The 22164-nt window shown below is 63.5% G+C and overlaps 2 protein-coding genes across 2 annotated transcripts; one reads left to right on the forward strand and one right to left on the reverse strand.

Moving 5' to 3' along the window:
• The first annotated feature begins 833 nt into the window (after nucleotides 1-833).
• Nucleotides 834-8995, forward strand: TUBB (tubulin beta class I). Its single transcript, XM_089771733.1, has 4 exons — nucleotides 834-1068; nucleotides 4762-4870; nucleotides 5416-5526; nucleotides 6165-8995. The coding sequence occupies exons 1-4, from the start codon at nucleotides 1012-1014 to the stop codon at nucleotides 7220-7222; spliced, it is 1335 nt and encodes a 444-aa protein (XP_089627859.1). The 5' UTR covers nucleotides 834-1011; the 3' UTR covers nucleotides 7223-8995.
• Nucleotides 8996-9555: 560 nt separating this feature from the next.
• On the reverse strand, nucleotides 9556-21459 carry FLOT1 (flotillin 1). Its single transcript, XM_089771734.1, has 13 exons — nucleotides 21366-21459; nucleotides 20096-20155; nucleotides 19356-19431; nucleotides 17832-17922; nucleotides 16618-16761; nucleotides 15027-15146; nucleotides 14846-14941; nucleotides 14001-14153; nucleotides 12965-13146; nucleotides 11923-11968; nucleotides 11576-11713; nucleotides 10745-10909; nucleotides 9556-10444 (listed from the first exon to the last, which is right to left on the reverse strand). Exons 2-13 carry the CDS (start codon nucleotides 20136-20138, stop codon nucleotides 10412-10414), a joined length of 1287 nt encoding a protein of 428 aa, XP_089627860.1. The 5' UTR covers nucleotides 20139-20155; nucleotides 21366-21459; the 3' UTR covers nucleotides 9556-10411.
• Between the last annotated feature and the right edge of the window lie 705 nt (nucleotides 21460-22164).

The following is a 22164-nucleotide window of genomic DNA, read 5'->3' on the forward strand; positions in this document are numbered from 1 at the left end:
TCTCGCTAGGTGGGTCATTCCTCCCTCCCTCCAGCGTTCTTTCTCCTTTCCTTCTCCTTTCGTAGCTTTTTCACTTCTTTTTTTGTTTCTTTCAGGCCCTGTTTGTCCTCCTCCTCTTCCCCCCTCCTTCCTGTCCTCTTTTTAATTGGTGTATTCCTCCCTCTCTTTTCACGCTCTCTCCCTCCAGCGTTCTTTCTTCTTTCCTTCTCCTTCCGTAGCTTTTTCACTTCTTTTTGGTTTCTTTCAGGCCTTTGTTTGTCCTCCTTGTCTATTTTTCCTTCCTTCCTTTCCTCTTTGTAATTGTATTTCTCCTTCTCTTTGTTTGATACTCACTAATTCTTTCTTTTCGTCTTTCCTTTTCCTTTCCTTCCTTCTTTCAGCCCTTTCCCTTTTTCTCTCATCCCTTCTTGTCTCTTTAGTGGTGTTATCCCTTCCTCTCGTGCTTACACCCCGGCTTTTCTCTCTTTTTCCTTCCTTCTTTTCTTTCTTCCACCTCCCTTTTTTCCCTTTCTTCTGGTCTCCTCTCTCCTCCCCGCCCTGTCTGGGGCTCCGGCAGGCTCTGCGGCACCCCGCACGCCGTGTAGACCCGGGAGGAGGCGGAGGGGGGGGAGCTGCATTACGACTCCCCGTCACACCCATTTTTTCCCCGCAATGCCACTTTAACAACGGGACAACAAAAGGAGACTACCACTCCCAGCGTGCTTTGCGCCCCAGCGCCCCAGCCGGCCCCCCCTCACCTCGACGTGTCCTTCCGCTCTCGTCCAATGGGCGGCGGGCTCGTGATCCCAGCGGGCCAATCAGCGGGCCCCCCGCCCTCCGGCATATAAAAGCTTTGTCTATATCAGCCCCAGCCCTCTCGCCCTCGCGGTGCTGCCCGCTTGGAACGTTCGCTCCCGGCGCGTTCGGCAGCGAGAACCTTGCGCTCCCCAGCGTTCGGCGGAAAGAACCTTGCGCTCCCCAGCGTTCTGTTCTTAAAGGGCGCCGCACCCGGCTAGACCAAAGGGAGGCGAAATGAGGGAAATCGTGCACATCCAGGCTGGGCAATGTGGCAACCAGATCGGGGCCAAGGTGAGCTGGGGGGGGGGTCCAAATGAGTGGGGCTTAATGAGCCAGGAGTGGGGGGAGGGGCTCCTGGGGATTGTGGGGGGGGGGAATGATTTAAAATATTAGTTTTCATGGGAGGGTGGGGGAGTCCCTAGCCCAGATTTGGGGGGAGGGGCCGCTTGTTTCTCTCGTCGGGCCAGTTTTATGGAGGCGGCTTCATTTGGGCAATTAAAAAAAAGGCGGGGTGGCTGGAGCAGTTTGGGGGGCGGGGTGGAGGAAATCCCGTGGCCGGACTGGGGGAGGCGGGATCGGACGCGTGTGCAAACCGATCTTGGGGCTTTTTTCCCGCCCCCCCTTCATTCCCCCCCCCCCCTTAATCCGGATTTCAAACCGTGGCTCCGGTTTGAATTCGTTCCCGCGCCGACGTCTCCGGATCCCGGCCCGGAATGAAGCGATGGGCAGGGGCGTCGGGATTAGCCGGGGCGGGAGACAGCTCCGGGGGGTGGGTTGCAGAAGGGGGATGGGCGGTGCGGGAATGGGGGGGGGCCGGAAGGAAGCGCCCCCCCCCTCCCGCGCCCGCCAGCTACGCGCTTTCCAGCCGCGCGGTTAAATTTTTTTAGCGCCAAACCTGCCTGCTGCTGGGGGTGGAGGGGCTGGTCTTGATGGGGGGGGGGGGGAGGAGGATCCGCCGCGGCATGTGGCCCCCTCCTACCCAAGTGGGGCGCCCCCTTGGCAACCCCCGTTCACCTTGTGTCTCCCCCCTCACTTTGCTGGGAAATTTCAATCCCGCCCTTTGATCTCCATTGTCTGCCGCGGGGGGGGGGGGGGAATACCGGGAAAGGACCCCCCCCGATCTCGTGTTAGACAAAATCACCGCGCCCCCCCCCCCCCGGAAAAAAGTCTAACTAATCTTCTACTAACCGACCGGGGCTTTATACAAGTATCTATATTCCCCCCCCCAAAAGGCTCCTTTATCCCACTTGCCACCCCCCCAGTGACTAGCTAGGCACAAGGTGGGGGCATATCTAGAGGCGACCCCCCCTTTGCTAGATTGCTCCTCTGTGACCCATCGCTAGTGACAATGTTGCAAAGAGAGGGGGGGGGGGGTTGGGGGGGGGAAGCAGCTTTACAATGTTGCCTTGTCTGTGCCCCTGGCAGCCGGAGGATGTTACATTTCTGGCGCCAACCCGCCCCTCCCCCATCTTCCCCACCTCTTTGTCTGCTGGCTGGCCCCACATGGCTCCCCCGGACCCCTCCGCGGCTTGCAGAGCCCAGATCTGCCTGGTTTCCCACCACCCGGAGTCAAACCAGGTGTCCTGCTTCTCCCCCCCCCCCCCCCATCCTTTGTGCCCTAAGGCTCAAGTCTGCAGCTTTGTGCTTGGATGGCTGCAAAAAATCCCCCCCCCCCCCCCACCGAAGGGGTGTGGGTTCCCTTTTCTTGGTGCACAAAGACACTTTATTTCCGCGCCCGCATCACCTCTGTAGAGGCAGCTGGTCTGCAAAGAGGCCTGGAATTTATATTGGTGGTCGTCCCCCCCCAGCAGAATTTTTCCCTCCTGCATCATCCCAGCCTTGCCCCGGCCTGACCGGGTTGGCTGGGTGCACCCGAATACCAGGGGATTAGGTGAGGACCTAATCCCACTTCCTCCACACGGGGTGGGGCGGGGCGGGGCAGTCCAGGGGAAAATTGCCCCCCCCCCCAGTAATCTTGGTATCCTGGCTGCTGTCACCTGGCACCACACGGGTGAGTTGTCTTGGGACGATTGTGGTGCCAGGCGTATTGTGGGGCAGATTTTTCTGCCGCGCCCGTCCCAAGAGCCCTCCTGGCTCTCTTGTAGCCAATCGGTGTCTCCCTCGGGCCCGGGTGCCTGCCATCCCAACGCAGCCCTGAATCTGCTGACTCAGGGGTATTGACACTGCCCCGCGTGGGTCTCCCAAGTCCCCGCTGTGACTCTGGTTTCCAAGTGGATGCCGTGTGAACCGCAGCCTTGTGTCAAAACTTGGCAGAGTGTGCCTGGCTGGGAGACCTAGGGCCGGCTATGGGGCGCCTCGGTTCGCCACGCCGCCCCCAGTGTGGCCGCAACCTTGGTCAGTCTGGTGTGAATCCAGATCTAGCTTGTATTGGTGGCTGCGGTGGGCTCCTTTTCAGAGTCACTGAGTCGGCTGGATCGGGGCCTTTCCCCTGCCATGCTGGGGTGGGTGCAGAGCTCCCCCCAAACTGGCTCGGTTCTCTTAAAAGGGCCCCCGCTGCCCTTGGGTCAGGGGGTGGGGCCTGGCAGTGGGGGGTGCGGCGGACAACAGCTGTGTTCTCTGTGGGGCAGAGAAATTGACTCACTTGTCCCAAGCACGCATGGAGAGGGGGAGGGAGGCCTGGGCAGGAGTTTGTGACCCCCCTCCCCCCCCATTGATTTCTCTTGAAGCCTGTCCAAACAGCCTCTGTCCTTGGGCCCTGGACCGCAACCGCACCCTACTGGGACTGATCACAGCTGGGACTGATTTAATGGCTGGCTGCCCCCCCCCCACCGCAGCTCTTTCAAAGCAGCAAAGCTGATGTAAGAGGGGACTTAGCGCACCAGGAGTCCTGGCTCCTGCCCCTCCCATCTCAAGCTGCTAGACCCCCCCCTTCCCATCCTCCACTCTGCTCCTGGAGCCGGGGATAGAACCTTCCAAGTCCTGCCCCCCTCCCCCTCCCCCCTATGGCCCAGAATCGGCAGCCGCCAGCCGGCGGGGGTGGGGAGAATCTCCTCCCGCCTGGCGCCATCTGCTCTTGGCTCTGCGCGGAGGCCAGGACCTGGGTTTGCAGCGTGGCGGCGGCGGGGGGAGGGGCGTGTAACAGGCCGCCAATCCCACCGCTGCCACCAGCGCTGTGTCAGCCCTGCCGCGGTGGGAGCGCTGCCGGGTGCATGAGGCCGGCATGGGGCCAGGGAATGTGTTGGGCAGCAGAGGGAATACTTACAACAGCAGCGGTTCTTCCCTGCGTGGCTGGGTTTGGCCGTCCCTGCCTAGCAGGGCGGGGGCCGTGGCCAGCAACGCCGGCTGCAGCAGCTGGGGGATTTTCTTTACCAGGAGCCTGATTGACAGCCTTAGGTGGGGGGGGGGGGGGGGGGTCTGAGATGGCTGGGGGAGGCAGGTCACCCTGAGAGGGAAGGGGGGGGCATTCCTAGGGGGAACCCCATTTCTGCAGCAGGCTGTGATCACCTGTAGAGGGAGCTGCTGGGTGAGCCTGGCCTTCCATAGTGGGAGTGGCACTGTCACCCCCCCCCGTATGCTGGGGGGGGGCAGAGCTCAGGGGCATGTACCGGATGAAGTCAGATGGGGGTAGCCCCACATGGGGCTGTGGCTTGGACCCCCCAGGAAACAACACTCCCTTGCTGGGTGCTGATCAGTCGTTGGGGGGGGGGGGGGGGGCAATTTTTGGTCCTGTGTCTTTAAATCATATGGGGGGGGTCTGTCCTCTCACAGGGGTGAGGGTGGGTTACATGTGTGGGCCCCAGACATGCCTGTCTAGAGGGCAGACTGGCAGCAGGTCGGGGGGGGGGGGAGGAGGCTGAGGGTTAACTCTAGCCCTGGTTTTGGGGGCCTCCTGGCATCCAAACATGGTATTGCCCATCAGGTCACCCACTGCAGGCCCCACCCCCCCAGATTGCCTCAATGGGGGGGGGCAGGGTTGGGGGAGGCTGCTGCCCCCATAACCCCTCCCACTGCTGTTGCCCCTAGTTCTGGGAGGTGATTAGCGACGAACACGGCATCGACCCCACCGGCACCTACCACGGCGACAGCGACCTGCAGCTGGACCGCATCAGCGTCTACTACAATGAGGCTACAGGTATGGCCGGCAGCACCCCTCGGCCTAGCAAGCGTGGGCTGTTCCGGGGTCCCCCCTCCACACAACCATGGTTCGGTCCCCCTCCCCCCACATATGCGTGGTTTGGTCCAGTCAGCCCCCCCGTACATGTTGCCATGGTTTGGTCTTATCCCCCCCGCTATGTGCAGGGAATAGGATGATCCAGGGATGGTTTTTCATAAATATTCGGTGGGGTCCTGTCCCTCTGGCTGGCTGGCCCATGTCCCTTCTCTTACCTGTCCATGGACTGGTCTGTTCCTGTCCCTGTACCCCCCCATACCACGTGTGGGTTGGTCTGATCCTGGGCACCCCACTCCTAGTTGCCTCATGGGCTAAGCACCCCCACTCCCTGCCCCTTTCTCCCCATGTGGCTGAGACCAGACACACTCAGCTCACCTGTGCCTTGTGGCTCTGGAGGTCCCTTTGCCTCCATCCGTCTTCCGGGACAAGCCACGCCCCTTAAGTTCATCAGGGTACCTCTTGCTTTGATTGATGGGGGCTGAGACATTTCTCGCTTGCCCCTCCAGGTGGTAAATATGTCCCACGCGCCATCTTGGTTGACTTGGAGCCAGGCACCATGGACTCGGTCCGGTCCGGCCCCTTTGGCCAGATCTTCCGGCCAGACAACTTCGTCTTCGGTAAGATTCTCGGTGCAGTCTCCGGGGGTGTCTGTGTGGGGCTGGTGATTACTCAACCACCACTGGGTTGGTCATGGTATGAGTGGCTGACCCTCCCCTCCAACCTTGTCCCGTCTTTAGCCAGAAGGGTGGGGTCGCTTCTCGAGTTCAACCGGCGTTTCTAGGCTTCGTCTACTTGGTTGACTCCAGATTGGGCCTAGTAGCAACCAAGAGACCGTCCCCTAAATTTTGACGTCGCCAATGGGTTATGGCTTTGAGATGGGCCTTGATTCTGGGAGGAGAAGCCCAGCTGATGCCAGTTGACTGGATTTGATAGTGGCTCTCTGCTCAGAGTGCCGGGTTGGGTTTCTACCCCCCTCAGAAAACTGGGGGGCCTTGCATTGCAGGGGCATCCATCCGCCATGGCCATGTTTTGTAGCGTGGCGGCTCTTGGTCTAGCCATTGGAGGGTGCCTAGGTGCCGCGGCAGGGTGGCATCTTCCCCGTCCGTGAGCCGAACCCAATGAGAGTCCATGTCCATGGGAGAAGTGATATCATTTGGGGGGGGGGGGGGCAAAGGTTGGCCAAGGAGCAGCTGGTGTCCCAGAGACGTTGGCCAACGCTTGTGGCTTCTTCCTCCTCCCTGCCCCACGTCTACAGGCCAGAGCGGCGCTGGTAACAACTGGGCCAAGGGGCACTACACGGAGGGGGCCGAGCTGGTGGACTCGGTGCTGGACGTGGTGAGGAAGGAGGCGGAGAGCTGCGACTGCCTGCAGGGCTTCCAGCTGACCCACTCGCTGGGCGGTGGCACCGGCTCCGGCATGGGCACCCTGCTGATCAGCAAGATCCGGGAGGAGTACCCCGACCGCATCATGAACACCTTCAGCGTGGTGCCCTCCCCCAAGGTCTCGGATACGGTGGTGGAGCCCTACAACGCCACCCTCTCCGTCCACCAGCTGGTGGAGAACACGGATGAGACCTACTGCATCGACAACGAGGCTCTCTACGACATCTGCTTCCGCACCCTCAAGCTGACCACCCCCACCTACGGCGACCTCAACCACCTGGTCTCTGCCACCATGAGCGGCGTCACCACCTGCCTCCGCTTCCCCGGCCAACTCAACGCCGACCTCCGCAAGTTGGCCGTCAACATGGTGCCCTTCCCTCGCCTCCACTTCTTCATGCCCGGCTTCGCCCCCTTGACCAGCCGCGGCAGCCAGCAGTACCGGGCCTTGACCGTGCCGGAGCTGACCCAGCAGGTCTTCGACGCCAAGAACATGATGGCGGCCTGCGACCCCCGCCACGGGCGCTACCTGACGGTGGCGGCCGTCTTCCGCGGGCGCATGTCCATGAAGGAGGTGGACGAGCAGATGCTGAACGTGCAGAACAAGAACAGCAGCTACTTCGTGGAGTGGATCCCCAACAACGTCAAGACGGCCGTGTGCGACATCCCGCCCCGCGGCCTCAAGATGGCCGTCACCTTCATCGGCAACAGCACGGCCATCCAGGAGCTCTTCAAGCGCATCTCGGAGCAGTTCACCGCCATGTTCCGCCGCAAGGCCTTCCTCCACTGGTACACGGGCGAGGGCATGGACGAGATGGAGTTCACCGAGGCGGAGAGCAACATGAACGACCTGGTGTCCGAGTACCAGCAGTATCAGGACGCCACGGCCGAGGAGGAGGAGGACTTCGGGGAAGAGGCTGAAGAGGAGGCGTAAGAGGCTTCGCCCGCCGCGCTCGCACAAATTTTAAATTTTTTTTTAAAAAAAAACCAACCACCCCAACATCGCATCATGTTCCAAACTTTTCTTTTTCTTCCCTCTCGGCTGTCGTCTCCATCCGGGTTCCTCCAGGGCTGGTTCCGTGATCTCCCGTGTCAACACCGTGGTTTGGGCCGTGGGGGGAAGAGATGCTACTTCTGTCTCTGTCCCTCTTCTCCCCCCCCCTCACATCTCCATCTTCTGTTCTTCCCCGCCACTAAGTTATTTGAGGTTCTGTCTCCAATAAACGTCATACTTCCTCCTTCTCCGTTTCCAACGGCATCTCTGCTCTCCGAGAGGTGGGTCTACAGGGGGGGTGGCTTTTCTCCCAGCGGTGTTCTCCGCCCCGGGGCGAGGAGCTGGCAGTGGGGTAGCAGGGTGGGCTGTCAGAACAGAACGCGAGGAGGTGTAAGACCCGGCAGGAGAGGTTGTCTCTTCCTTGGCCGGTTGGGCCAACAGGCTGGAGCGCTGTTCTGCAAGAACGTGGCTGACCCACGTCCGGGTGTGGTCTTGCTGGAAGGCGTTTCTCCCCACAACTGGCTCCGAGGAGCAGCTAGGCAGCCGTAGCGGTGGGTGCAGGGACGTGGGGGGGAGCTTGGAACTGGATGGGGTGAAGGGGCGTCCCCCAGCACTGAGCAAGGTGCATGAGGGGAGGCGGGTAGTAAGTCGGGGGGTGGATTTGTAGCCCCAGGAGAAGGTAGGAAGCCGTAGGGCTGGGTGGCGGCTCTGAACCTGTAGAGAAATGGGTCACAGCAGGGGTTGATGGGGGGGGGGGGGCTGGCTCATCTTGGAGACACAGGGCCACTTGAAGAAGCACAAGAATTCGGCTCTTTTGTAAGTAGGTGTCTACGTTGCTTGCTAACGCCCTAGCCGTGGGGGGGGGAAGGTTAGAATCCAGCCATCCTGCCCCACTGGTGGGAGGGGGCAGCCAGGACCCCTTGCTTAGAGGGGCCTGCTCCCCCCCATCTGTGTGACATTCCCTGCCTTGGGGGATGTCCCCCCCATCAGCCCCGCTGGAGTTAAGCCAGGGGGTGGCCTGGTCACCCCCACATTGTGTCCTGAATCCCCCCCTTCATACCCGTTCTGTTGGGGGATTCTCCCCCTGCCTAGCCAGGTGGGGGCTCCCCTCCCCTTTGAGTCCCCCCCGTGCTGAGCGTTTGGCTGGCAGGATTTGGAAAATGGGGGGCAGGGAGTGTCTATTCCTCCGGGCCCCCTGTGTTGCCTGCTGCCCCCCAGAAACCCCGAGCCAGGTTTCCCGGTGCTGTAAGGGCACCTCCCCGCAGAGTGAAGGTCTGGTGGGGTGCCCTTGTTCCCACGAGGGTACCCCCAAAAGGAAACGTCGCCTGCCGGCTCCATGCTGGGGGAGATGCCGCTGGTCCATGGTAGGGAAGGGCCCCCCCAAAATGGGATACTGGGAGGGGAGATTTGGATTCCGCCCGTTTGCAGCTGGATGCCAACGCTGTGGGTGGAGGCGCTTGGGGGAGAGGGCTCAGCCCTGGAGGAACTGGAGGTGGAGAAAAGGGGGGAGTTCCCCCCCATGGAGGTGGGGGCCAGCGGGTACCGGAGAAGCCCTGTTGGGTCCCACCTCGGGGTGCCCTCTGCTCTCACTTCCGCGCTGCGCTCCTGCCTCTCTCTGTTGCTCTCCCGCCATCTTTCTCTTGTGTTAACTGCTTTTTTCATATTGAAAAGACGACGTCCCTGTGAAAGAATAAACCGATTTTTTTTAAAGTTTTTCTGAGTCTCCTGTCTTCTGGGGGGGGACCGGCCTGCCCCTGCCCCCACCTTGCTGTCCCCGTAGATCTGCACTGGTTAGCTAGCCCCTCCCCTTCACATGGGGGGGCAGCTGACACATGGCTCAGAAGCAGCAGATGGGGGGGGGGGAAGAAATCACAACACAGCCCTCCAACCTCCCCCCCCATCTTCCCATCTTGTCTGCCCCCTGTCCCCACAGGGGTAACGTTCCTGGCTGGGGGTCCAGAGAGGGGCCGATGCTCCTATCCCCCTGAACGTTTAGCTGGATTGTTCTCCCCCTTCCCCCCCCCCCCACACACAAGGACACAGCTGCCCCACTTTGCCTGTAGATGGAGGGGGAGCCCAAGAGACGTGGGTTGGTGCAACCTGCTTGCACTAGTGACTGAAGTTGGGGGGGAAGCATTTTGCCCTGGTATCTGTGCAGCCCCCATGGGGCACAGTAGGGGGTGTTGCCATTTGCCCCAGCCCTTAGAGACACCGACTCCAGCATCCTGCAGCTGCGTGCCCCCACCCCCCGCAAAGCAGAAAAGATGGCGCTATTCACAGAGCAGGCATTTAATGGGGGTGGAGGGCGGGGGGGTGATACATACACAAGGCCACTTCCAGGCAGGGTGGGCAGAAAAGGCATCTTCGTGCACACGCCGCCATTCAAGGGGGTCTCCGGGGCTGGCACTGCCCCCAGGCAGGGGTGGTCTGGCCCCTCTGAGACCAGCAGGAGGAATGGGCAGAGCTTGGGGTGCAGCTGGCTCTGGGGGGTGGCCCGTTCTAGGCCAGGGAAAGGCTAGAGGAGGGAGGGGAGCCCCTGGGGGTGGAGGGCGGTATGGCCGGCTCACGCGCATCCTTCACCCCAAGAGTTGGCTTGTTCTCAGAGTGGCATGGGGGGGAGGGCTACCCCCTGGGCTATCTCCTCCCCCCCAAACAGGCTTCTCTCCCTGCCCCATGGCTGGGGCCCTAGAGCTAGTGGTGAAAGCGCAGCAGCCATCCTTTCGAAGCCGGGGCGCTCGGCTTTCGGGGGCTTTGGAGAGAGACTAGCGGCTACAGGGGGGCAGGTGCCAGCGGGCTCGGGGAGGGGGGAGGAAGGAAGATCCAGGCATCGCTGGGGGAGAAAGCAGCTTGTTTCTCACTCTCAGGGGTCGCCCCCCCCATGCGCCAGAGACACGGTGCCCGCCGGATCGGCCGCTCCCGCGGTGACGTGGCTTTTCCGTCCAGCCGAGGGCGGGGCTGTGGGGCTGATTCGCCCCCCCTTCGGGGCGGGCAGGCACTGTGGGGAGCGACCCCCCCCTTTGGGGAGGGGCAGAGGTGGGAGGCTGGGCCCCAGATAGTCACAGCAAGGGGAACGGGGGAGGGGGCGGCTCAGGAACACGGTGGTGGGCAGGGCCCCCCGACTTCCGGCGACTACGACATCCGGCCTGGCTTCTTCCGGCCCATCTGTGGGCAGGAGGGAAACACAAGCAGGGTCAGCGTGTGGCCCCCTGACGGCGGGACATGGGGGAGGGGAGTCAGCGAAACCACCCCGCAATCCAGGCTCCAGCCCCTCCCCTGCGCTAACCCCTAGGCCCCGCTCCCCTGCCACAACTGGGGAGAAAACCCAGTGTCCTGGCTCCCAGCCCTGCAGCTCTAACCACTAGCCCCCGCTCCCCTCCCAGCACCAGGGAGAGAACCCAGGCGCCTTGGCTCCCAGCCTCACCCCCCACCCCGGGTGGGACCCAGGCGTCCGGGCGCCGGTACCTGGGAGATGCTGACGCCGGTGAGTTTCTCCACGGCGTCCGGGAGCTTGGTCATGATATCCAGCACCTCCCCGGTCAGCTTGGCTGCGCCCACTTCCCCGCCCCCGCTCGACACCATCGTGATCTTCTTCACCTCCGTCAGCGGCTTGCTGATCTCATCCGCCACCTGCGGGGAGGCGCACACCGCTCTGTTATTGTAGGGTCTCCCTTAAGTGCCGGGACTGAAGCAGGCTGGGTTGTTATTGTAGGGTCTGCCTTAAGTGACTGAGGAGTGGGACCAAGCAGGCTGGGTTGTTATTGTAGGGTCTCCCTTAAGTGCTGGGGCTGAAGCAGGCTGGGTTGTTATTGTAGGGTCTCCCTTAAGTGCCAGGACTGAAGCAGGCTGGGTTGTTATTGTAGGGTCTCCCTTAAGTGGCAGGGTTGAAGCAGGCTGCATTGTTATTGTAGGGTCTGCCTTAAGTGCCAAAGGCCCGCAGACTGGTCTGTTACTGTAGGGTCTGCCTTAAATGATTGGGGAGTCACGGGGGTAGGGGCTAAGCAGGCTGGGTTGTTATTGTAGGGTCTACCTTCAGTGCCAGAGTTGAAGGAGGCTGGGCTGTTACTGTAGGGTTAGTGCTGGGAGCCAAGCAGGCTGGTTTGTTATTGTAGGGTCTCCCTTAACTGCCGGGGGACAGCAGACTGGTTTGTTATTGTAGGGTCTGCCTTCAACGCCGGTGGAGAGGCAGCTGGCTAAGTGACATCCAGGTCTCCCCCCGGGGGCACAGGTGGGCGAGTTGCCGTACGGGCCACTCTGTTATTGTAGGGTCTCCCGCCGGGCCGACCCCGCCCTCACCTGGGGCAGCCTCTCCAGCAGCATGTCGACCATGGCGGCGTCCTGGTACTGCTGGAAAGCCTCCGCCTTCTTGGCCATCTGCTCCGCGTCCGCCCGCGCCTTGGCTTCGATGGCGAAGGCCTGCGCCTCCCCCTTCACCTGCACGGGGGGAGGGGTGGGTCAGCGCCGGCCCCGCCAGGCCCCTCTCAGATCCCCCCTGGGGGTCCCCTGGCTGCCCCCCCGCACTGTCCCGGATGCCTGCTTCCCCCTGGCTCCCCCCTCCCCTCCCTCGGGAAGGGCAGACACCCCCCCCCCCCCCCCCGCACTGTCCCGGATGCCTGGGTCCCCCCCAAGGGCGTCAGACTCACCGTCAGGGATTCGGCTTCAGCCTCCGCCTGCATGATCAGCCGGCACCTGGGGGGGAGGGATAAGGGGGGGAGGGTCAGTGACTCCAGCTTGGCTCGGGCATGGGGGGAGCTGGTGGGGACAGGGCAGGGGACTGGGGGGGAAGGGATGAGAGCTTCCCCCTCCTTAAAGCAGACCCTACAATAACAAACCAGTCTGCTTTCCCCAGCATTTAAAGCAGACCCTACAATAACAAACCAGCCGCTCCCAGCATTAACCCTACAGTAACCACCCAGCCTGCTTCAGCCCCAGCACTTGTGGTAGACCCTACAATAACAACCCAGCCTGCTTTCCCCAACACTGAAGGGAGACCCTACAACAACAACCCAGCCTGTTTTCCACAGCATTTAAAGCAGACCCTACAATAACAACCCAGTCTGCTTGGCTCTCAGCACTAACCCTACAGTAACCGCCCAGCCTGCTTCAGCCCCAGCACTTAAGGTAGACCCTACAGTAACAACCCAGCCTGCCTGGCCCCGCCCCCTCTCACTCCTCGGTCACTTAAGGCAGACCCTACAGTAACAGACCAGCTTGCTGGCCCTTGGCACTTAACAATCCAGCCTGCTTCAGCCCTGGCACTTAAGGGAGACCCTACAATAACAGCCCAACTTGCTTCAGCCCTGGCACTTAAGGGAGACCCTACAATAACAGCCCAACTTGCTTCAGCCCTGGCACTTAAGGGAGACCCTACAATAACAGCCCAACTTGCTTCAGCCCTGGCACTTAAGGGAGACCCTACAATAACAGCCCAACTTGCTTCAGCCCTGGCACTTAAGCGAGGGAGGGGATGAACGTGGGGTGCTCTATGGGGAGGGGAGAGGTGGTGGGAGGAGAGCGGAGGCCCTGTGAGGCTGGGGGGGCCGGCACGGGGTGGACGGATGCCGGGGGGGGGGGAGGCTGAGCAGGGGGACGGGGTGGCTTGGCGTCCGGGCGCCAGGGTGGGGAGAGGCTGTGGCCCCGGTTGGGAGGGGGCTGCCCATGGGTTGGGCACGGGGGGGACGATACCTCTGGGCCTCGGCCAGTTTCTCCAGCCGGTAGCGCTCGGCCTCGGCCGGCTTCTTGATGGTGGCTTCCAGCTCCCGCTCCTTGCGGATGATTTCCTGCTCCTGCAGCTGGATCTGCTGGGTCCTCTCCACCACCAGCACCTGCATCTTCTGCTCCTCGATCTTCTGCTTCGTCTTGGCCACCTGCCCGGGGGGAGGGCTCAGCACGCGGGCGCCCCGGGGCGGCGTCCACCGGCCTGGATTGCCCGCGTTTCGCACCAACTCCCCGCTCCCGGGGAGGTCAAAGGTGAATGAGCCGAGGTCACGGGGTCAACCCCCCCCCAGGATACAGAGGGCAACCTGTGCCCCCCCCCAGGAGAGGAGCGAATGGTGAAGCACTGGCGCCAACGTGGGGCCATGGGGGGAGGGGAGGAGTCAAGGGCCCAGCCCACAGAGGTAGGTCAACGTTGGGAAGGTCAACGCTACTGGGGCAGGATGGGCACCATCAAGGTGTCAAAGGTCACCTCGGTGACCTCGCGGAGACAGGTCAAAGGTCACCTCGGTGACCTCGCCGAGACAGGTCAAAGGTCAGCGTTGGGGGGGGGGCTACTGGGGCCAAGAACAGCCCCCAACGATGGGGGAAACGTCACAACCTTCCCCCCCCCGGGATTTGGGAGCCAAGAGCAGATGTCAACAAGGTCAGGACAGGAGGGGTCAGCATGGCCAGTGGGGAGAGAGGGTCAAAGGTCAATAACCGAAGGGGGGGGAGGGGTTCGGCCTGGCCCGGGGGGGTCAGAGGTCAGGAAACGATGCCATGCAGAAGCAGGCGGGGGGGCCAGGGGACGCCGTCGGGGGTTGGCCAGGAGGGTGGAGGCATCGATTAGGGCGGGACCCCTGGAGGGGCGACCCACGAGGCTGTCCAAAGGTCAACCCGAGGAGGTCAGGGGTCAAAGGTCAGCAGCTCCAGGGAAGCCACATCAAGCCACCGGCCCCACCAGGTTTCGGTGTCGCACGGGCATCGGGGGGGCCCGGCCCCCACCCCTCGGGGGGCGTCTCACCTGGAGCTGGTAGGCCAGGTCGGACTCGGCTTTGCGGGTGTTGACCTCGATGTCGTAGGCGGCTTTCTTCAGCTCGTAGTCCCGCTGCGCCTTGGCCATCTCGATCTCGCTGATGTACTGGGCGGAGAGCTTCTCCTGCTTCGCCTTGGCCTCCTGCGGCCGGGGGGCAGAGCCGGGGGTCAGGGCCGGGGGTCAGGGCCGGGGGTCGCCTGCTACCGCCCCCCCCACGCAGCCTGGATCCACCCCCGCCCCGCAGACACGGCCTGCCGGGACCCCCCCGCCCGGATCCGCCCCCCGCCCCGCAAACACGGCCTGCCGGGACCCCCCCACCCGGATCCGCCCCCCGCCCCGCAAACACGGCCTGCCGGGACCCCCCCCCCCCCGTCCGGGATGCCGCCCCCCCACCCCCCCCCACCCTGCAGACACAGACTGACGGCACCCCCCCCACCCTGATCCATCCTCCAGACACAGCCAGCCGGAACCCCCCCCCGCCTCCGCCCTGACCAGATCCACCCCCCACCCTGCAGACACGGCCTGCTGGAACCCTCCCACCCCGCTTGGTGCTGCCTCCCCCCCCGGCAGACACAGCCTGGATCGGCCCCTGCCTTGCAGACACAGCCTGCTGGGATAAGGGACGCCCTGGAGGTAAGGTGCTGGGATGGGTTCCGGCGTGGCCTAAGGGGTAGGACGTTCGCCTGGGGACGGCAGGGTGGTGCCGCTCCCCCCACCCCCTCTGGACAGACACGGCTTGGCTCCGCCTCCCACCCCGCAGACACCGCCTGCCGGAACCCCTCCGCCCCCCCAGATCCGCCCCCCCAGATCCACCCCCCACGCCCAGCGCTCACCCTGATGCCGGCGTCTCTCTTGGCCTCGGCTTCCCCCATCCGGGCGTCCTTCTGCACCTGGGCGGTCCTGGCTTTGCCCAGCGAGTGCAGGTAATCCTGGGGCGGGGACAGGAGAGACGGAGCCCTGAGTCCCCTCCCCGGGCAGGGCAGGGACACGGGGCCCGGCCGGCTCCCCCCTCACCTGGTCGTCGTGAATGTCCTTGAGCGTGTAGCTCACCACGCTGATGCCCATGTTGACCAGGTCCGAGGAGGCCACTTTGAAGACCTGCTCCGAGAACTTCTTCCGATCCTTGTAGATTTCCTGCCACGGGGGAGGGCCACAGAGAGCGAGTCGGGGGGGGGGGGGCTTGGTAATGGGAACTGTAGGGGAGGGAGTGTAGCTAGGACACACACAAGGGACGGGACTCCCAGCAGGGCGCTAACATAGGGGGCTATGACACACAGGGGACAGGACTCCCAGCAGGGGGCTATGACACACCGGGGGCAGGACCCCCAGCAGGGGGCTATGACACACAGGGGGCAGGTCTGACCCCCAGCAGGGGGCTATGACACACAGGGGACAGGACTCCCAGCAGGGGGCTATGACACACGGGGGACAGGACCCCCAGCAGGGGGCTATGACACACAGGGGGCAGGTCTGACCCCCAGCAGGGGGCTATGACACACAGGGGGCAGGTCTGACCCCCAGCAGGGGGCTATGACACACAGGGGACAGGACTCCCAGCAGGGGGCTATGACACACGGGGGACAGGACCCCCAGCAGGGGGCTATGACACACACGGGGGACAGGACCCCCAGCAGGGGGCTATGACACACGGGGGACAGGACCCCCAGCAGGGGGCTATGACACACACGGGGGACAGGACCCCCAGCAGGGGGCTATGACACACATGGGGGACAGGACCCCCAGCAGGGGGCTATGACACACGGGGGGCAGGACCCCCAGCAGGGGGCTATGACACACGGGGGACAGGACCCCCAGAGGGAGCTATGACACACAGGAGGACAGGACCCCCAGCAGGGGGCTATGACACACGGGGGGCAGGACCCCCAGCAGGGGGCTATGACACACGGGGGGCAGGACCCCCAGCAGGGGGCTATGACACGCGGGGGACAGGACCCCCAGTAGGGGGCTGACGACACACGGGGGACAGGACCCCCAGCAGGGGGCTATGACACACAGGAGGCAGGACCCCCAGCAGGGGGCTATGACACACAGGAGGACAGGACCCCCAGCAGGGGGCTATGACACACACGGGGGACAGGACCCCCAGCAGGGGGCTATGACACACGGGGGGCAGGACCCCCAGCAGGGGGCTATGACACACAGGAGGACAGGACCCCCAGCAGGGGGCTATGACACACACGGGGGACAGGACCCCCAGCAGGGGGCTATGACACACACGGGGGACAGGACCCCCAGCAGGGGGCTATGACACACACGGGGGACAGGACCCCCAGCAGGGGGCTATGACACACAGGGGGACAGGAACCCCAGCAGGGGGCTATGACACACAGGGGGACAGGACCCCCAGCAGGGGGCTATGACACACACGGGGGACAGGACCCCCAGCAGGGGGCTATGACACACACGGGGGACAGGACCCCCAGCAGGGGGCTATGACACACACGGGAGGCAGGACCCCCAGCAGGGGGCTATGACACACAGGGGGACAGGACCCCCAGCAGGGGGCTATGACACACGGGGGGCAGGACCCCCAGCAGGGGGCTATGACACACAGGGGCAGGTCTGACCCCCGCCACGGCCCCACCTCCACGGTCATGTGGGCCATGATGGCGCGCTGGTGCCCCTCCAGCGTCTCCAGGGCGATGTGGGTGATCTCGCTCTCCGTCTTGCCCAGGAACATCTGGCAGGCGGCCGCCAGCATCTCCTTGTTCTGGCCCTGGATCTTCACCTGCCGGGGGGAGGGCGCCAGAGGTGGGAAGGGAGGGACCCCGGCCGGGCCAGCCCAGCCCCCCCCAACAGCTCCCCCTCCCCCCGCGAACCTGGAGATGCTCCAGGGATGGGGCGCCTGCCCCTTTAAGAGGAAGAGGCTCTTGCTGCGCCCCGACAACGGTTGCCTGGAGACCGTGTCCATGGTGGTGAAGGGGGCTCTGGCTCTGTGGTCCCCTGAGCATCACTGGCTGGAAGGGAGGGGGGGAACAGACCAGGCTGGGCAGGTACCATTGGTGTAAATGTGGGGGGAGGAAAGAGCCAAGGTGGGCAGTACCATTGGCGGAAATGAGCCAGGCCATGGAAGGTACCACTTGAGGAAATAGGGTGGTGGTGCCAGTGGCAGTTACCATGGGCGGGGCGGTGGGGGGGGAGAGAGAGAGCTGGGCTGGGTAGGTACCATTGGGAGAAACGGGGGGAGCGAAAGACAAACTGGGCAGGAACCATTGGAGGAAAGAGGGGGAGCCAGGCTGGGCAGGTACCACTTCGGGAAACAGGGGGGCCAGGTACCATTTGGGGCAATGTGGCAGTGATGCCAGTGGCAGTTACCACTGAGGGAAATTGGAATGGAGGGGGGGCCGGGCTGGGCAGCTACCAATGGAAGAAGGGGGGGAACGGGGAGAGCTGGATTGGGCAGGTACCATTGGGGGGAAATGGGGGAGCCAGGCCAGGCAGGTACCCTTTGGGGACATGGGGTGGTGGTGCTAGTGGCAGTTACCACTGGGGAAACTGGGGGTTGGGCAGGTACCATTGGGAAAAAGAGGGGGGAAGACAAGCTGAGCAAGTACCATTGGGGAAAAGGGGGGGGGAGACAAGCTGGGCAGGTACCATTGGGGAAAAGGGGGGGGAAGACAAGCTGGGCAGGTACCATTGGGGAAAAGGGGGGACAGACACCAATGGGGGAAGTATAGGGTTGAGGGGGTGCCAGTGGCAGGTACCACTGCGGGGGATGGGGGGTACCCGGCTAGTTTCCTAGGTGTTCCCGCCTCCCCAGGGTTTCTATGGCGACCTCGCAGCTGGGGAAGCGGTTACCTGGGCGATGCCGGTGACGGAGATGGGGACCCCGTGCCGGGTATAAACCTTCTCGCTCTTCACGTTCAGGGTCAGGGTGTTCAGGGAGATCCTGTGGACGGGACACCCCCATGTCATGACCCAAAGACCTATGTACCCCACATCCCCACCCCCCACACGCTGCCCCTCTTCTGACCCGTCTCGAATCCCTCCCCAGTGCCGGCAAGCCCAGTGGGGCGGTGGGAGGGCCCCAGGGGCTCAGAAAGTTGGGAATCATTGAAAAAGGGGTCTTACGAATATTTCCGAAAGTTAGTTTGTTTGTCCCGAAAGATCTCCGAAACGGTCAGAGCTAGAAACGCCAAATTTGGCACGGATCCCACTGACTTCCTAACGTAAATAACTGGGATGGTTTTATCTCGAAATCGGTTCCCCCAGAGCCCGAATTGGGCCACTCATTAGCTTTTAGTAGCGCCTGATCATAGGCATTTGCTGGACTCTTCTGTGAAGCATGTCACACGAACTGCAACTACGAGATCGTTTCCCTACGATAACAGGAAAAGTACCAGCTGGGTTCATTTCTTAAAGTAAAATATCAGAGAAAAGGATTTCCAATAAAATACGCAATGTACTTCATTCATCACACCTTTTACTATATTTTCCCCGGGCGACGCCGGGTATTTCTGCTAGTAGAAAATAAGACAGAGAATATCTTATTGCCTCCATATAAACCCATGGGACGCCCACAGCTTGAATACTGTGTACAGATGGGGTCGCCTTGTCTCAAAAAAGATCTCTTGGCATTGGAAAAGGTTCAGAAAAGAACAACTAAAATGATGAGGGGTTTAGAACGGGTCCCATGTGAAGAGATGAAAAAGACTGGGACTTCTCAGCTTAGAAAAGAGGAGACAGAGGGGATAGGACAGAGGGCTGTAAAATCATGTCTGGAGTGGAGAAAGTGAATAAGGAAAAGTTATTTACTTGTTCTCATAATCAGGGCTTGAGGAACCGCGGCGAAAGACGCTCGCCAGCCCCGCATTGCACATGCACGTGCCACCGGTAAACGGGGCGCCAGGCTGAAATCTACTCGCCACGGGCGAGTAGATTCAATAGATTGTCAAGCCCTGCTCATAATATAAGAACTAGGGGTTGCCAAATGAAATTAATAGGTGGCAGGTTTAAAACAAACAAAAGGAAGAGTTTTTCTTCACGTCGTGCATAGTCAACCTGTGGAACTCCTTGCCAGAGGACGTTGTGAAGACCAAGACTTTAACTGGGTTTAAAAAAGAGCTAGGTAGATTCATGGAGGGTAGGTCCATCAATAGCTATTAGCCAGGATGGGCAGGGAGGGGTCCCTGGCCTCTGTTTGTCAGAAGCTGGGGAATGAGCGACAGGGGAGGGATCATTATATGATTCCCTGTTCTGTTCACTCCCTCTGGGGCACCTGGCACTGGCCACTGTGAGCCGACAGGACACGGGGCTGGACGGACCTTTGGTCTCACCCGGTATGGCCGTTCCTATGTTCAGATCTCTGCGGTGGGGACTTACCTCTGGATCTGTTGGATGCAGGGCAGGACGAAGACCCGGCCCCCAGCCACCATCACTGGGGGGCTGCGGCAGAAGCCTAGCGGGGAGGGGAGCAGAGTGTTAGTTGCCATCGGGCACTAAGATGCAGCTGCTTCTGGGGCGGGGCGGCTGGGGAAACAGCCGCATAGAACAGGGACGCAGCACGGGGCTGAGACGCGGCCGCCATTGGGGAACGGGCAATTGGAAACCAGCAGGGAAATCTTAAGGAGGCAGGAAGTGAGCTCGGATTTTAAATCTTGTCTGGAATCAGAAAGCCCCGCCCCAATCCCCACAGCTCAGCGCCTCCTGCTGGGCCCCCGCCCCACTCCCCGTGGCCTAGCCTGGCCCAGAAAAGAGGATTTGATTGTTTACCCTTGGATTAGCTCCACGGTCCCATCCCCTGGGAACTGGTGACGTCATCCTGTCTCAAATCCCGTCTCTTCGCTGCCGGGTATCCAGAGGGGCAGGGAATGGGGCAGGGGCCTGGCTGGTGAGGGTGGAGGGGGGGCAGGGGCCTGGTCTGGGTTTCCCCTGGGGATCCGGGTTCCGGAGCTTGTGACTTTGGGCCTGGGACTCAGCCGGGCTGTCAGGGCTGGGGCAGGGAGTGTGGGAGGTCCCAAGACAGGAAGGGACTGGGGGGGGGGGGCATCGGGCTCCCCCCCCCCACCCCCGGGACTGGCTTCTCCCATGTGAGAGCGGGGGGGGGGGGGGGAGCCACTCACCGGAGACCACCATCGCCTCGTTGGGGCCACAGGTGAAGAACATCCTGGGGCTGAGGGAACCTGAAAGAGAAGAGAGACTCATGGAACCCAGGCTCCCCCTCCTGGCTCTAACCACTAGCCCCTGCTCCCCTCCCAGAGCTGCGGGGAGAACCCAGGAGTCCTGGCAATCCCCCAGCGGTGGGTGATCACTACCGACCCCTCCCTGGCCAGATTCCAGCTGGGTCAGACCCCAGCGGCCCCCAGGACCCCCCATCTCAGCCCCACAGAACCACTGCTGGGTCTGTCCGTGCCGCCCCCCCCCGCACCTGTGCACCCCAAGTCACCGCCCCCCCAGCAGCCTGTGCACTGACTGCCCTGAACCCCCGGCTCCAGCTGCGCCCCCCCCCCCCGGAATTAGCCACCTGCCCCCTCCCTGCTCCTGCGGCCCCCCGAAACCCCCTCACCTCCACCCCTGGCTCCAGCGCCCCCCAGTGTTAGCCTCTTGCCCCCTCCCTGCCCCTGCGCCCCCTGATCCCCCCCGCCCCTGCCCCCCAATCCTCCTGCACCCCCACCCCTGCATCCCCTGATCCCCCTACCCCTCCTGCACCCCCAACCCTACCCTGCTCCTGTCCTCCAATCTCTTTGTGTCCCCCCGGCCCATGCACCCCCAACCCCTGATCCGCCTGCACCCCCTGATCCCCCCGGCCCTTGCACCCCCCTGAGCCCGCCGGCCCTTGCACCCCCCCCGCCCCTGCGCCCCCCTGATCCCCCTAGCCCTGGCACACCCCCCGCCCCTGCACCCCCTAATCTCCCCGGCCCTTGCACCCCCCGCCCCTGCACCCCCTGATCCCCCTGGCCCTGGCACCTCCCCTGCAACCCCTGATCTCCCCGCCCCTGCCCTTCCCCCCCGCACCCCCCTGACCCCCCCCCGGCCCTTGCACCCCCCCCGCCCCTGCACCCCCCTGAGCCCTCCGGCCCTTGCACCCCCCCCGCCCCTGCACCCCCCTGAGCCCTCCGGCCCTTGCACCCCCCCCCCGCCCCTGCCCCCCCCCCTGAGCCCTCCGGCCCTTGCACCCCCCCCACCCCTGCCCCCCCCCTGAGCCCCCCGGCCCTTGCACCCCCCGCCCCTGCACCCCCCTGAGCCCACCAGCCCTTGCACCCCCCCGCCCCTGCACCCCCCTGAGTCCCCCAGCCCTTGCACCCCCCCGCCCCTGCACCCCCCTGAGCCCCCCGGCCCTTGCACCCCCCTGAGCCCCCCGCCCCCAATCCCCTTGCACCCCCCCCCGCTCACCGCGTCTCCGGCTCCTGGCTCCGCGCGAGGGTCCAGCCGCAACCAGGCGCCCCGCCCCGCACCCCCAGTGTCCCGTCGGCCCCCGCGCGCTGCCCCACTGCTGCCACCTGCCGGCCCCCCACGTGGCAGCGGCAAAGTCTGTGTGTGGGGGGGGGAGCAAATTCCCCGGGATCCCCCCCGCGGGCGGGCAGGGGCTGTGGATGGGGGGCACTGGCAGGGCTGGGGGTAGGGGCTGTGGATGGGGGGCACTGGGGGGGCAGGGGCTGTGGATTGGGAGGGGCACTGGGGGGGGCAGGGGCTGTGGATTGGGAGGGGCACTGGGGGGCAGGGGCTGTGGATGGGGGGCACTGGCAGGGCTGGGGGGGCTGGGGCTGTGGATTGGGAGGGACCCTGGGGGGGTAGGGGCTGTGGATGGGGGGCACTGGCAGGGCTGGGGGTAGGGGCTGTGGATTGGGAGGGACCCTGGGGGGCAGGGGCTGTGGATGTGGGGGGCACTGGCAGGGCTGGGGGGTAGGGGCTGTGGATGGGGGGGGCTCTGGCAGGGCTGGGGGGTAGGGGCTGTGGATTGGGGGGTACTGGCAGGGCTGGGGGGCAGGGGCTGTGGATTGGGGGGTACTGGCAGGGCTGGGGGGCAGGGGCTGTGGATGTGGGGGGCACTGGCAGGGCTGGGGGGTAGGGGCTGTGGATGGGGGGCTCTGGCAGGGCTGGGGGGTAGGGGCTGTGGATGGGGGGCTCTGGCAGGGCTGGGGGGTAGGGGCTGTGGATTGGGGGGTACTGGCAGGGCTGGGGGTAGGGGCTG

This window comes from Pelodiscus sinensis, chromosome 19 (genome assembly GCF_052426305.1).
Source record: "Pelodiscus sinensis isolate ZL-2025 chromosome 19, ASM5242630v1, whole genome shotgun sequence".
Taxonomy (NCBI): domain Eukaryota; kingdom Metazoa; phylum Chordata; order Testudines; family Trionychidae; genus Pelodiscus; species Pelodiscus sinensis.